We start from the raw sequence: 14,990 nt of genomic DNA on the forward strand, positions 1-14,990 counted from the left end.
TGCAACCTGTGCTTTTAACTTCAATTTACTGATTGCAATTTACAAAAAAACTGAAGGCTAATAGCAAGCTTCCTGGACTTACTTACATTTACAGAACTCAAGTCTGGTTGTTGTTTGTATTAATATCTCCTATATTCACATAACTCCAGAATACTCTCCAATGTACCCTCCTCTTGGCCCCTGGACATAAATCTATCCCAGGAAGATCAAACTTTCAGGTTGATCTGATTAAGCAGGCAGTAAAAATGAATTGAATTGACTTTATTTCTTACATCCTTCACATTCATGAGAAGTAAAAATCTTTGTTACATCTCCATCTAAGTGTGCAATGTGCAATCATGGTAATTTAAAATAATTTATAACAAATAAAACAGTCAATGTAACTTAGAAATACACTCAAATCAGTGTGAGTTAATCAGTCTGATGGCCTGGTGGAAGAAGCTGTCCCTGTTGGTCCTGGCTTTTATGCTGCGGTACCACTTCTCAGATGGTAGCAGCTGGAATAGATTGTGCTTGGGGTGACTCAGGTACCCAATGATCCTATGGGCCCTTTTTACACACGTCTTTGAAAAAGTCCTGAATCATGAGAAGTTCACAAATACAGATGCACTGGGCTCTCCACACCACTCTCTGTAGCATCCTGCGACTGAGGGAAGTACAGTTCCCATTACCAGGAGGTGATGCAGCTAGTCAGGATGCTCTCAATTGTGCCCCTGTAGAAGGTTCTTAGGATTTGGGGGCCCACACCATACTTCCTCAATCGTCTGAGGTAAAAGAGGCACTTTTTTGCCTTTTTCACCACACAGCTGTTGTGTACAGACCACGTGAGGTCGTTGGTGATGTGGATGCTGAGGAACTTAAAACTGTTCACCCTCTCAACCCCAGATCCATTGATATTAATAGGGGTTAGCCTGTCTCCATTCTTCCTGTAGCCCTCAACCAGTTCCTTTGTTTTTGCAACATTGAGGGAGAGGTTGTTTTCTTGACACCACTGTGTCAGGGAGATGACTTCTTCCCGGTAGGCCACCTCATTATTATTTGAGATAAGACTTATCAATGTAGAGTTGTTGGCAAAATTAATTAGCAAATTAGAGCTGTGAGTGGTGACACAGTCATGGGTCTACAGGAAATAAAAGAGGGGACACAACCCTGAGGGGCTCCTGTATTGAGAGTCAGAGGGGTGGAGGTGAGGGAGCCCATTCTTACCACCTGCTGACAATCTGACAGCAAGTCCATGACCCAGCTGCACAAGGCAGGGTCAAGGCCAAGGTCCCTGAGCTTCTTGTCAAGCCTGGATAGAACTATGGTATTGAATGCTGAACTGTAGACCAAGAACAGCATTCTCACATCAGCATCCTTGTTCTCCAGATGTATGAAGATGGCGTTTAGGGCAGTGGCTATTGAATCATCTGTTGATCAGATGTGTCAGTAGGCGAATTGTATTGGGTCCAGTGTGGGCAGTAGCAAACTGCAGATGTAATCCTTGACCAGCCTCGCAAACATTTGTTTATTATTGAAGTGAGTGTGACCAGACGCCAGTCGTTCAGACATATTACCTTGGTCTTTTTTGTTACAGGGACAATGATGGATGTTTTAAAGCAGGAGGGCACTCTACACTGGGAGAAGGGGAGATTAAAAACATCAGTAAACACACCTGCCTGTTGTGCTGCGCACGTCCTGAGTACTCACCCTGGGATGCCGTCCGGTCCCACAGCCTTGTGACTGTCCACTCGTTGGAAAGGTCAGCGTACCTCAGCCTCAGGGATGACCAGGTTGCAGGTTGCAGCAGTGGCTTTCCTCGGAGGGTCAGAGTTCGCGACATCAAACCCAGCGTAAAAGCGATGGAGCTCATCTGGGAGAAAGGCCGTGATGTTGGCGGCACCACGACGTTTGGCTTTGAAGTCTGCGATGGCATGCAACCCTCGCCACAAGTCACAAGCGCCATTTGTTGTGAATCTTGATTCAGTCTTCTCCCTATATTGCTGTTTCGCAGCAATATCTTTACGCAGAACATAGCTGCTTTACCTGAGCTCTAGCTGGTCGCTGGCAATGTAAGCTCTATGTCATGCGGAAAGTGCTACTCGCATGTGTTACGTATCCTGTAACTGGATCACTTACCAGCAAAGATAGAGAGGTCCGTTGAAGTCTGATGGTACTATTTTTAAAAGTCTTTATTTATAAAGAGGCACAAAAGTAAGGTTAATACAAACAGTCAGATAATATACGTTGTCAATACTCAATCTAAAGAGCGGGTATAGTAATAATCATCATTAAGAAATTGTTCTATCGTTTGTCTAGGGCAGGGGTCAGCAACCTTTACCACTGAAAGAGCCACTTGGACCCGTTTCCCACAGAAAAGAAAACACTGGGAGCCGCAAAACCCGTTTGACATTTAAAATGAAATAACACTGCATACAATGTTTTTTTTTGCCTTTATGCTATGTATAAACAAACTATAATGTGTTGCATTTATGAAATTGATGAACTCCTGCAGAGAAAACGAAATTACATTTCTGCATGCAACAAAAACATTTTGAACTCCGAAAAAAAGACGTTGGGTTGAAGGTTACTTTTAAGTAAAATACTCAATGTCTATTTGAGTCCTTCTTGTATTTATGAAAAACGCCGAACTTAAATTTTCCGCCAGCAGCAAACCAAAAATAACATCAGCCAGCTGTCAGCCTGAAAAATAAAAGGACTATTTCACTGAACAATGAAAAAATATGAATATACATAAAATAATAGGCAATTAAAATATTTATCATACTTGGTTAATGGGATTTCTGCTCCTGGACCTCAGCGCACAGCGTCTGCACATCAGGGCTGTATGACGTCACCTTCATCTTTACACAGGATCGCAAGCTGTCATCTGTGAGGCGTGCGCGATGTTTGTTTTTAATAAAGTTCATGTTGGAGAACACCTGCTCACATACATATGTGGATCCAAAGATCGACAGGACTCCAAGCGCATACTTTTTCATGTTTACATAAATGTCGGGCACAGCATTCCATGTTTCAAACACAAGTTGGTCCGGATTTGGAAGGTTTTCAATATCACTCCATTTGTGATTCTGAGCAAGAACGGCCTTCTGACGGGCAACATCTTCAAGGTCTGCTGTCAAGCGTCTAAACTTGGACACCCATATGTCTTTGTCGACTATGTCGGCCAGTTCCATCTCAAGATCAGGTTGACTCACACCTGCCAATGCAGTCGTATTCAGTAGGGAAGGATCGATGCTTAAGGGAGTGACCGGGAAGGATAATGTGTTTTTTTCCTCTCTGAACTCACAGAAGCGTTTCCCAAACGATGTTTGCATTGCGATGATTGCAGAATGTAAATACTCCGAAATTATCATGTCGTGACCTTGTTTGAACTCTCTCAAATTGGGGAAGTGAGACAAAGTGCCTTTCTGTAAATCTCTGGCAAGCACTGTCAACTTGCGCTCGAATGCCAAGACATCCTCCAACATGTGCAGGGCTGTGCGTCCTTTCCCCTGAAGAGCTGTGTTCAGCGTGTTCAGGTGCGCTGTCATGTCTACCATGAAGTGTAGCTTTTCCAGCCACCCTGGCTGTTCCAGCTCAGGAAAGTTGAGCCCTTTGCTGCCCAGGAAAGTTTTCACTTCTTCCAGACACGCGACAAAGCGTTTCAGCACCTCCCCTTTGGACAGCCACCGGACTTTGTTGTGCAGCAGGAGATCAGAATATGCGCTTTCCATCTCGTCCAGTAACAAACGGAATTGACGGTGATTTAAACTTTTTGCCATTATTTTATTGACAATCTGAATGACAACATCCATTACTTCTGTGCATTCCGGAGGAAATGTTTGAGCGCACAGTGCCTCTTGGTGCAAGATGCAGTGAAAAGTCAGCAGCTTTCTGTCCAGCGACTTCTGCAGTAAAGCCACAAATCCCTTGTGCGTTCCCGTCATATTCGGAGCCCCATCAGTAGCTACTGACACCAGATGGGTGGTCTTTATTCCTTTGGCTCTTAAACAATTCAAGACAGCCTCACAGATGTCCTCCCCCCGTGTTTGGTCTTTTAGAGGTATCAACTCAATCAGTTCTTCCTGTGGCCCGGCAGAGTTTACATACCGGCAGAACAACGCTATTTGTTCAATATCGCCTTTGTCTTTAGACTCGTCACAGGCAATCGAGTAGGCCACAGCTGAATTGATGTCTTTAATTTGCTGTCTTGTGATGTCTTCTGCCATTTTTATGGTTCTGTCTTTGACAGTCTTTGCAGAGAGGGGCATATCCCTGATTTTCTGCACAATTTCACTCTTGTTTTTAAAGTCCGTGAATAGATGTTCTGAAATCTTAATGAAAGATTCTTTTATATATTCACCATCTGTAAACTGCTTCCCGTGCCTGACTATTTCCTGAGCGGCAATATAACTGGCGTATGTCGTTGATTTTCCTGACTTCATCCATTTCTGGAAATGATTTTTGCTCAGATCAACCTTCCGCATCAGTTCCGAAAAGGCTTTTTTTCTCTCATCTCCATCCGGATATTTTTGAGCAAAGGCTGCGTGTTTACTCTGGAAATGCCTTGCGACATTTGACTTTTTGTTGTTTGCTAGTTTCTCATTGCATATTAAGCATACCGGTAAACCAGTCTCATCAACAGTGAAAGCAAATGAATCTGTCCACGTATCATTAAACGTTCTGTTTTCTTCAGTCACTTTTCTTTTTTTAGAATTCTCCATAGTTGGCTTACCTTGGATCGAAAAATTAAAGAAATCGCGCACTGGCGGGTGTCAGGTATTGGCAGTGGTGACGTATATTAATAGCGATAAAAACACGTTGTAGCGGTGTGTTCAGGCAGTCAGTAAACTGCAGTCGAATAACTTTATTCGAACTAAACAGCCTTGCTTCTAAGCCTCCCTCAACCCAGCCCCCATGGACGCAGATGCTGCAAAAGACACGTACTCACAAACCCCCGTAGGCAATCTCCCTTAGCCAGAATGCTGGCTAATTGAGAGCCGTTTCGGATGTGTCAGAAAATGTGTCGCCACACTTACATTGTACAAGATCACCATAATCTTCAAATTTAGAATTACATTTCAAAAGCTAACAAACTAACATAAAATACATTTTAATTAAATACTGACCAATTATTTCCCAAAGCCACAGGGAGCCGCAGCACAGAGGTGAAAGAGCCACAAATGGCTCGGGAGCCGCAGGTTGCCGACCCCCGGTCTAGGGGATAATATATTGTCCGCTGGAAATATAAAAGTCACTCAGAAGTCTGCAGGCTTCAGCCTTTTGGTGACCGCTGGGTTTCACTTGTTGGAAAGAGAGATTTATGAGAAAAGAAACTTGCCCAGTTGTTTATGAAGCAAATCCATTGAATCGGGAACGTTGGTTCCCCGTTGTTAGTTCGAAGTCCTTTTCGGTGTTATCAGCCACCCGCTCCCCAGGCAAAGGAGAACGGAACGCACGTGGCTTTGAATGGCTTCCCGCTAGCACGGGAGCGATGAGCGATGGTGTGTCTTTCTGGTGCGTTGCTGGGGAACTGCCCACTGCAGCCCCCCTTTTATCCTTACTCACGGGGTCTCAGATGTCAGTCAGGTTGGGATGTTGCAATCTCTCCCCGTCACTCAGCCCACGTTGCCCTGAGGACTTGCACGTAGTCCAGTCCCCATCCCACAAAGGTGTCTCCAAGAGACAATGGCTGTTTTCCGTGGCTTTGTCTTGCTGAGGGGCCAGGCCACATTCCTTAAACCTTGAGGCTCATTTCCTGAGTCCAAGACCCGAGTTAATAGCGATCTTGCGAGTCTCAAGAAGGAGGGGGCTGCGATCATAACACACGGAACTATTGATCCAGGGTTTCTGGTTCCGGAAGATCCTGACCTTCACTTTGGATCCTTTCCCCAATACCTAAATCTACACTAGCTAACATCCCTAATTGGCTGGCTACAAGATTACACAGAGAAATAAAATATTCTCTGTGCAATAAAGTTTTCCAGATATTTGATCTCTGCCTTAAATACACACAATGACCTGGCCTCCACAACAGCCTGTGGAACAGATTCCACAGATTCACCATCCTCTGGCTAAAGAAGTTCCTCCTCATCTGTTCTAAATGGATGCCCCTCTATTCTCAGCGCAGAATCCCTCGCCATAGGAAACATCTTCTCTATATGAACCCTATCTAGTCCTTCCAACATTTGATAGGTTTCATTGCAATCCTCCCTCATTCTTCTCAATTTCAGTGAGTAAAGCCCCACAGCCGTCAATCACTCCTCATATGATTAACATTTCATTCCCACAATCATTCGCATGAGCCTCCTTTGATTCCTCTCCAATGTCAACACATTCTCTCCTAAATAAATGGCGCAGAAATGCTCACAGTTCTCCAAGTGAGGCCTCGCCCATGAAAAGACCAGAATAAGTGTCCACCATAGTGAGAAGGACTGGAATCACTTCTGTAAAGTAAAAGACCAACAGAATCTGAGTCAGTCTGAGAATTGCCGGTCTGAGCAGGGGCATGGCCAAGGCAAGTAGCAACCAAGGGTCATTTCAGAAGCTGTCAGTCCTTAATTTCTAAACGTAGCCCACAATTACCTACCACTGTACATGTTATATCCGTTGGAAGGAATCACCCCCATACTTAGACCACTCCACGGTACCCTGTACCCCCAAATGACCAGAAGACTCATGGGCTTCCCAAGCAAATGGTAATAACTATTTAAGGCTGGGGGCTAGGTGTCACCAAGTCAACAGAAATGAGTTTGTCAGCAACGTTATTAAATCTTGTCATCAGTGATTCATCTTTCAAATGGGCATCAGCATAGTAAACAGTGATAGTAATATGAGACAATCATCTCCAAATGTCCTTCCACAACACCGTGTCCCATAAGCAACATGCCGTAACAGTTTTAGCTTGCTGGTTCCATCAAGGCAACCAGCCAGCAGGTCCCTTAGCAACAGCCCAGAATTGGTATAAATATGGGCTTCTTCAGTTTCGTGCATGTTGACAGTATGCACTGATACAAGTTCTGCATATTGACTCAACCCGTCAGAACCTTCTTTCTTCAGAACTTAGAAACATAGAAAATCTACAGCACAATACAGGGCCTTCGGCCCATAAAGTTGTGCCAAACATTTCCCTACCTTGGAAATTACTAGAGTCACCCATAGCCTTCTATTTTTCTAACTCCATGTACCTATTCAAAAGTCTCTTAAAAGACCTTATCGTATCTGCCTCCACCACCGTTGCCGGCAGCCCATTCCATGCACTCACCACTCTCTGCATAAAAAACTTACCTCTGACATCTACTCTGTACCTACTTCCCAGCACCTTAAACCTGTGCCCTCCTGTGGCAGCTACTGCAGCCCTGGGAAAAGTCCTCTGACTGTCCACACGATCAATACCTCTCATTATCTTGTACACCTCTATCAGGTCACCTCTCATCCTCCTTCGCTCCAAGGAGAAAAGACCGAGTTCACTCAACCTGTTTTCATAAGGCATCCTTCCCAATCCAAGAAAAATCCTTGTAAATCTCCTCAGTACCCCTTTATGGTTTCCACATCCTTCCTGTAGTGAAGCGACCAGAACTGAGCAAGTGGGGTCTGACCAGGGTCCTATATAGCTGCAACATTACTTCTTGGCTCCAAAATTCAGATCCACGATTCATGAAGGTCAATACATCATATGCCTTCTTAACCAAAGAGTCAACCTGTGCAGATGTTTTGAGCGTCCTATGGACTCAGACCCCAAGATCCCTCCGATCCTCCACACTGCCAAGAGTCTTACCATTAATACTATATTCTGCCATCATATTTGACCTACCAAAATGAACCACTTCTGGATTGAACTCCATCTGCCACTTCTCAGCCCAGTTTTGCATCCTATCAATGTCCCGCTGTAACCTGTGACAGCCCTCCACACTATCCATAACACCTCTAACCTTTGTGTCATCAGCAGACCTACTAACCCATTCCTCCACTTCCTCGTCCACGTCATTTATAAGAATCACGAAGAGTAAAAATCCCAGAACAGATCACTGAGGCACTCCACTGGTGACTGACCTTCATGCAGAGTCTGACTTGTCTACAACCAATCTTTGCCTTCTGTGGGCAAGCCAGTTCTGTATCCACAAAGCAAGGCCCCCTTGGATCCCATGCCTCTTTACTATCTCAATAAGCCTTTCATGGGGTATCTTATCAAATGCCTTGCTGGAATCCATTTAGAGTATGGGTATAAGCCGACCCAGAGTATATTTCGATATATTTCAATAAAACCCCAATTTCAAGGTTAAAAAAGTGACTTTTTCATGTTACCTTTGACGAAGCTGACCCCTTTTCTGATTTAACCAGAAACGATCACAAGTTCTCACATGCCGGTACTCAGCTTTGCCGGATCAGGACCCTGGAAATTTTACGAACTGTACCTGCTAAGAAAATAGGTCTACACATTGTAGAGCATTAAGCCAAATTCTTAATAAGTAAATTGGGGAGAGAAATTTTGGATTAAGTTTCCAATGGAAAAGAATCCTCTGAAATGTAACCGCTGTGAAACCATTTAGCACCCATCGTAATCTCGTTAAAACATAACAAGGGATGGCAGGATCAGTACGTGTACTCAGTATTGAGTTTGCGACCACCATGTACAAAAGATTAAAATGAGTGCGATATGATGCTGGCTTCAAGCTGAAGGTTGTTGATTTTGCTAAAGGAACGAATAATTCTGCAGCTGCTAAGAAGTTTAGTGTAAAAGTCTAGTGAGGGTAGCAGACACCAATAGAATCAACAAACTCATTCGTAAGGCCAGTGATGTTGTGGGGGTGGAACTGGACTCTCTGACAGTGGTGTCTGAAAAGAGGATGCTGTCCAAGTTGCATGCCATCTTGGACAATGACTCTCATCCACTCCATAATGTACCGGTTAGGCACAGGAGAACGTTCAGCCAGAGACTCATTCCACCGAGATGTAATACTGAGCGTCATAGGAAGTCATTTCTACCTGTGGCCATCAAACTTTACAACTCCTCCCTCGGAGTGTCAGACATGCTGAGCCAATTGGCTGTCCTGGACTTATTTCCACTTGGCACGAGTAACTTATTATTATTTAATTATTTATGGCTTTATATTGCTATATTTCTTTACTATTCTTGGTTGGTGCAGCTGTAACAAAACCCAATTTCCCTCGGGATCAATAAAGTATGTCTGTCTGTCTGTCTGTAAATGAGAGAGAGTGAGAGAGTGGAGAAAGGCAGAGGACACGCTGAGGGAAATGCCTAAGATGAAATGTGCAAACTGCAGGAAAACATGCCAGTGGCCAGAACTGGAAGAAAAAGTTTTAGAGTGGGTGAATCACCAGCGATCGTCTGGATACATTGTTATCAGAGTAACGATTCGAGTTCAAGTGTTGAAATGGGATGAAAAACACCGTGAGGTCAGCGAAAATTTCAAAGCTACATGAAGTTGGTGCACCCGATTTATGAATAGATGTGATATTGTGTTGAGACAAAAAACAAAGATTGCTCAGAAAATTCCCATGGGGTTTTGTTTACGTTCAAGAACACTGCTGGATGGACGAAGCGGGTTGCTTGAAGTGGGTTAAAGAGGTGTGGCATCAACATCTTGAAGGTGTCAGGAAAGAAAAGTCGCTACTTGTCTGGGACATGTTCAAACCGCACGTCTGGTGAGACAAAAGCAGCATTGAAAGCTGAAAATACAAACATTGCAATCATCCCCGGTGGTTTGATCTCCATGCTCCAGCCACTAGGTGTGAGTTAAAACAAACCAAAGAAGTCACACTTCGACAGTGGAACCAATTTGACTCAAAAACAGCCAATAAATACAACCTGTCTTCCGTGTATTCATTTTTCCAAAGTTGGCACCCTCTGTATAAGCCAACTCCCTAACTTTAGGAACAAAATTTTCAGCCAAATTCTCAGCTTATACACCTGAATTTATGGTACACTACATCCATTGCTCTTCCTTCATCAATGTGTGCAGTCACATCCTCAAAAAATTCAGTCAGGCTCGTAAGGCATGACCTGCCCTCGACAAAGCCATGCTGACTATTCCTAATCATATTATTCCTCTCCAAATGTTCATAAATCTTGCTTCTCTGGATCTTCTCCATCAACTTACCAACCACTGAAGTTAGACTCACTGGTCTATAATTTCCTGGGCTATCTCTACTCCCTTTCTTGAATAAGGGAACAACATCCACAACCCTCCAATCCTCCAGAACCTCTCCTGTCCCCATTGATGATGTAAAGATCATTTCCAGAGGCTCAGAAATCTCCTCCCTCACCTGCCACAGTAGCCTGGGGTACATATCACCCAGTCCCGGCGACTTATCCAACTTGGTGCTTTTCAAAAGCTCCAGCACATCCTCTCTCTTAATATCTACATGCTCAAGTTTTTCAGTCCACTGCAAGTCATCACTACAATCACCAAGGTCCTTTTCTATAGTGAATACTGAAGTAAAGTATTCATTAAGTACCTCTGTTACCTTCTCTGGTTCCATACACACTTTCCCACTCTCACACTTGATAGGTCCTATTCTTTCACGTCTTATCCTCTTGCTCTTCACATATTTGTAGAATGCCTTGGGAATTTCCTTAATCCTGCCTGCCAAGGCCTTCTCATGGCCCCTTCTGGCTCTCCCAATTTCCTTCTTAAGCTCATTCCTGCTAGCCTTATAACCTTCTAGATCTCTAACATTACCTAGCTTTCTGAACCTTTTGTAAGCTTTTCTCTTCTTCTTGACTAGATTTACTACAGCCTTTGTACACCACAGTTCCTGTACCCTTCCATAACTTTCCTGTCTCATTGGAATGTACCTATGGAGAACTCCACACAAATATCCCCTGAACATTTGCTACATTTCTTCCATACCTTTCCCTGAGAACATCTGTTCCCAATTTAAGCTTCCAAGTTCCTGCCTGATAGCCTGATAATTCCCCTTACTCCAATTAAACACTTTTCTAACTTGTCTGTTCCTATCTCTCTCCAATGAAGTACAGTCTCTCCTCTTGTAGGCTTATCTACATATTGTGTCACGAAACCTTCCTGAACACACCTAACAAATGCCGCCCCATCTTAATCCCTTGCTCTAGGGAGATGTCAATCGATACTTGGGAAATTAACATCTCCCACCACGACAGCTCTGTTATTATTACACCTTTCCAGGATCTGTTTCCCTATCTGCTCCTCGATATCCCTGTTACCATTGGGCGGCCTATAGATAACACCCAGTAGAGTTATTGACCCCTTCCTGTTCCTAACCTCCACCCACAGAGACTCAGTAGACAATCCCTCCATGGCGTCAACCTTTTCTGCAGCTTTGACTCTATCTTTGATCAACAGTGCCGCGCCCCCACCTCTTTTGCCTCCCTTTCTGTCCTTTCGGAAACATCTAAAACCCGGCACTCAAAGTAACCATTCCTATCCCTGAGCCATCCAAGTCTCTGTAATGGCCACCACATCATATCTCCAAGTACTGATCCATGCTCTAAGCTCATCCGCTTTGTTCACAATACTCCTTGTGTTAAAATAGACACATCTCAAACCGTCGGTCTGAGTGCATCCCTTGTCTATAACCTGCCTATCCTCCTTCACACACAGTCTCCAAGCTTTCTCTATTTGTGAGCCAACCTCCTCTTCCCCAGTCTCTTCACAACTTGTTGGTTGAGAGGGTTAAAGGCAGCAGCCTCCCAACAATGATGACCATTCTACCATATCACAGGCATCCTGCTGCCGGGGATCACCCCACGCAGCAGGTGGGACTTCGACTGGAGTAGCTTCAAGCATGGGTAATATAGCCTGTGTGGCTTTAGCAACCAGTTCCAGTGTTATCCAATTTACCTCTCAGTCTGCCCAGATCCCTGGCAAATTCGCCATTGTATTGTTCTGCCTCTTTCTCACCTGTGCGAGACTGTGTCCCTCTCTGTAAATGTTCTAACTGTTCCTTCAATATGTTCGCTGTCTCACTGCTACTGTATTCATCTCTTCCCTAAGAGGTCTACTATTTGTACACTTTGTGACCTCAAGCATTTCGTCCTCTTGCAAATATACATGACATAGAATAACCACTGCTTTACCCCCTTTTCTCTTTTATCGGCTTTTCCACTACTGCCAATGTTCCTCTTCTCAAGTTGATGGAGATCTCTGTGAGATCTCCCCTCTTCAAAATGAAACCCATGATAATGCTGTATCCCTTTTAAGTAGAAAGCTAATATTTCTGTTGTATCACCAGATAAAATTGGCTTTGACTCTCAGCTTTTCGCACGCACAGTCAGTCACACACAAAGAATTTCCCAAATGAGTATATGCACACGCTCTGACACTACCCAAGTGTTCTCTGTGGCCATGCTCCACTTAATCTGTTGCCACTGAACAAGTATTATCACTGGCATGTGATGTGAAATTTGTTAACTTAGCAGCAGTACAAAGCAATACATAATCCAGCAGAGAGAGAAAAAATAAGTATGGGTGCTCTTCTTAAAACATAATACTCACCCCTTAGACTGCTGAAGCCACTAGGCACACTGTGAGTCATATACATATGCTAGACAAGCTGCCATATTTTGTGACTGTCATCAATATCACCGGACAAACATTGAAGCTTGTGATATAGAAGTCTTTCTTCAGCAAGCATGCATCATACTCGGTAGAGGCTCACAAACCCAAAGGTAAATCAAATTTTTATACCTTTAAGATCAATGGTAACAGTAGGTGATTCAATACAATTTCAATAGTTGCAATGATACTGTTGACTTCAATACTTTGGGTTGACAAATGGTTCCCTTGAGAGGTACAGTGGAATAACATTATAGTTGGTAAGATTCCTCAGAAGCCCCAAATCCCTTTGGGAGAAACTAGTTAACATAATATCCTAAAACATTTTGACGACAAAGAGCTAGACTCCTAAAATTAATGTTGTCAAGGCTGACTCTAAGTACACAAAGATGGCAAGTGCACAAAATCTGCTGAGTGCCTATTGTTACAGATTCAGCAACAATAAATATATGAGTGAGGCAGGGGTTTTTATAACAAATAAAACATTTATTAAACACTGAAAAACAAACCCCCAAAAGTAAACAAATCACTAACATAACCGGAAATCAGCTGCTGTGCGGCAGCTTAAACAGTTCTTAAAGCGATGTTGCAAAAACAGTTCTTCAAAGTAGTATTGCGAAAGTTCAAAAACACTTACAGTCCATTTAAAGGAGAGACTTTTTAAGACAATTTAAATTCCCTTTCACGTCGTGTTGCTGCGATTCCCAGTCAAACTACTTTTCCCATGAAGAATTTATGAAGATGGAAAATGAAATGGCTTAAAGGCACTGACCTTTCCTTTACAACACTGTACTCAATCCTTTCTGCTATTTCACAGGGATTAACAAGAGCACAGTCAATGAATTCCTTCCGAATGAGGATCAAACAAGGTCGAACCTGTTTCACCGTCAAAATCAACTTGTCTCGATCTTTTAACTCCCAAACTCCGATCTTCACTCTCCACTGATTTTTAACTAGCAGTTGTTACGTATCCCATAACTGGAGAACTTACTAGCAAAGATAGAGAGGTCCGTTGAAGTCTGATGTCACTATTTTCAACCGTTTTTATTGATAAAGGGGCACAAAAGTAGGGTTAATACAAACATTCAGATAGTGCACATCGTCAACACTCAATCTAAAGCGCGGGTATAGCAATAATCATCATTAAGAAGTGAGCTCTGCTGGTGTCTAGGGGTTAATAGATTTGTCCGTTGGAAATATAAAAGTCACTCAAAGTCTGTAGGCCTCAGCCCTTTGAAAATCGCTGGGTTTCACGTGGGGCGACCGAGAGAGAGAGATTGAGGGAGAAGAGAAAAAACTTTCCGAGTCTCGATGAATCTTCCGTGAAATCAGGGGAGCGTTGGTTTCCTCTCCCCGATGTTCGTTAAAAGCGGTTTTTTGTGATTCCAGCCACAGATTCCAATCCCGGAATCTGACGCACGTGGCTTCCTTCAGAATGGCTTCCCGCTGCTGCGGGATCACTCTCTCGTGTCTTCTTGGTGCGTCTCAGGGGCTGTCCCCCTGAGACTCTCCTTTATACTTCCTCACGGGGTCGCAGGTGTCAATCAGGTTGGGATGATGCAATCTCTCTCTCAACCAGCCCACCTTGCCCAAGGGCTTTTCAAGTGGTCTCCATGAGACAATAGTCGCTGTTGTCTTTATTCTGTATCGCTGGTGGGACCTGCAATTTGGCACGTCTCCCTCTCTCTCTCCGACTGGGTCTACAGACCCCCCCCCCCCTTTCGACAGGTGCTCTTGCGATTCTCACAAAGGAGGGGGCTGGGATCATAACGCAGTATTATAAAGAAACTGCTGGCAATGACCTTTTAAACTTTAGGTATTAAATAAAACTCCATCTTTCAACCACACTGCGTCATAATATTAATTCACGCAGTGGAATGAGATTAACATGGCAAATCCAGCCACAAACTGCCCCTCCTCACAGGGAGGGGTCCTCCTTTTATACCCTGTAAAAAAAACCTGTCACATGACCTCTACTGGTGGGAAAATGACATCACTCCACCATCACAAGACCATTACCTCCAGTCCAGTATAGCTTCAACACCTGCCACGTGACAAGTACACCACTGTCAAGTGTCACGGGTACGTAACACTATATCTGTGACTATATTTGATATGTTATGTGACAACATCTGTCTGGTCTCAAGTCACATTCCTCACACAGGTGAGAAACAGGCAGAACAATACAATGATGAATTCGTCATGGATGCTGTACAGATTACAGAGGAGGAGGTGTTTGCTACCCTGAGGCAAATCAGGGTGGATAAATCACCAGGTCCCTGACAAGTTGTTCCCTCAGACCCCACAGGAGGCAAGTGAAAAAATTGCTGGGGCACTATCAGAGTTATATAAATCATCATGGTGATGGGGTCTGGAGGTCTGGAGCATTGCCAATGTTGTTACACTGTTTAAAAAGGCTCTAAACAGAAACCAGGAAATTATAGGCGGGTG

General features: G+C 43.8%; 1 protein-coding gene across 2 annotated transcripts; it reads right to left on the reverse strand.

The window, feature by feature from the left end:
* Positions 1-2,378: 2,378 nt before the first annotated feature.
* LOC132395049 (general transcription factor II-I repeat domain-containing protein 2-like) lies at positions 2,379-4,788 on the reverse strand. Of its 2 annotated transcripts, none has more exons than XM_059971362.1 (2): positions 2,768-4,788; positions 2,379-2,682 (listed from the first exon to the last, which is right to left on the reverse strand). In XM_059971362.1, exon 1 carries the CDS (start codon positions 4,704-4,706, stop codon positions 2,772-2,774), a length of 1,935 nt encoding a protein of 644 aa, XP_059827345.1. In that variant the 5' UTR covers positions 4,707-4,788; the 3' UTR covers positions 2,379-2,682; positions 2,768-2,771. The 2 variants fall into 2 exon arrangements, with proteins under 2 accessions (XP_059827345.1, XP_059827346.1); XM_059971363.1 differs by having other exon boundaries at positions 2,379-2,698.
* Positions 4,789-14,990: the final 10,202 nt, after the last annotated feature.

The sequence above is a fragment of the Hypanus sabinus genome, chromosome 6 (genome assembly GCF_030144855.1).
Source record: "Hypanus sabinus isolate sHypSab1 chromosome 6, sHypSab1.hap1, whole genome shotgun sequence".
Lineage (NCBI taxonomy): Eukaryota > Metazoa > Chordata > Chondrichthyes > Myliobatiformes > Dasyatidae > Hypanus > Hypanus sabinus.

Excerpts from the sequence above, each read along its gene's own strand:
- LOC132395049 (XM_059971362.1), bottom strand. The coding sequence starts at position 4,706 with ATGGAGAATTCTAAAAAAAGAAAAGTGACTGAAGAAAACAGAACGTTT.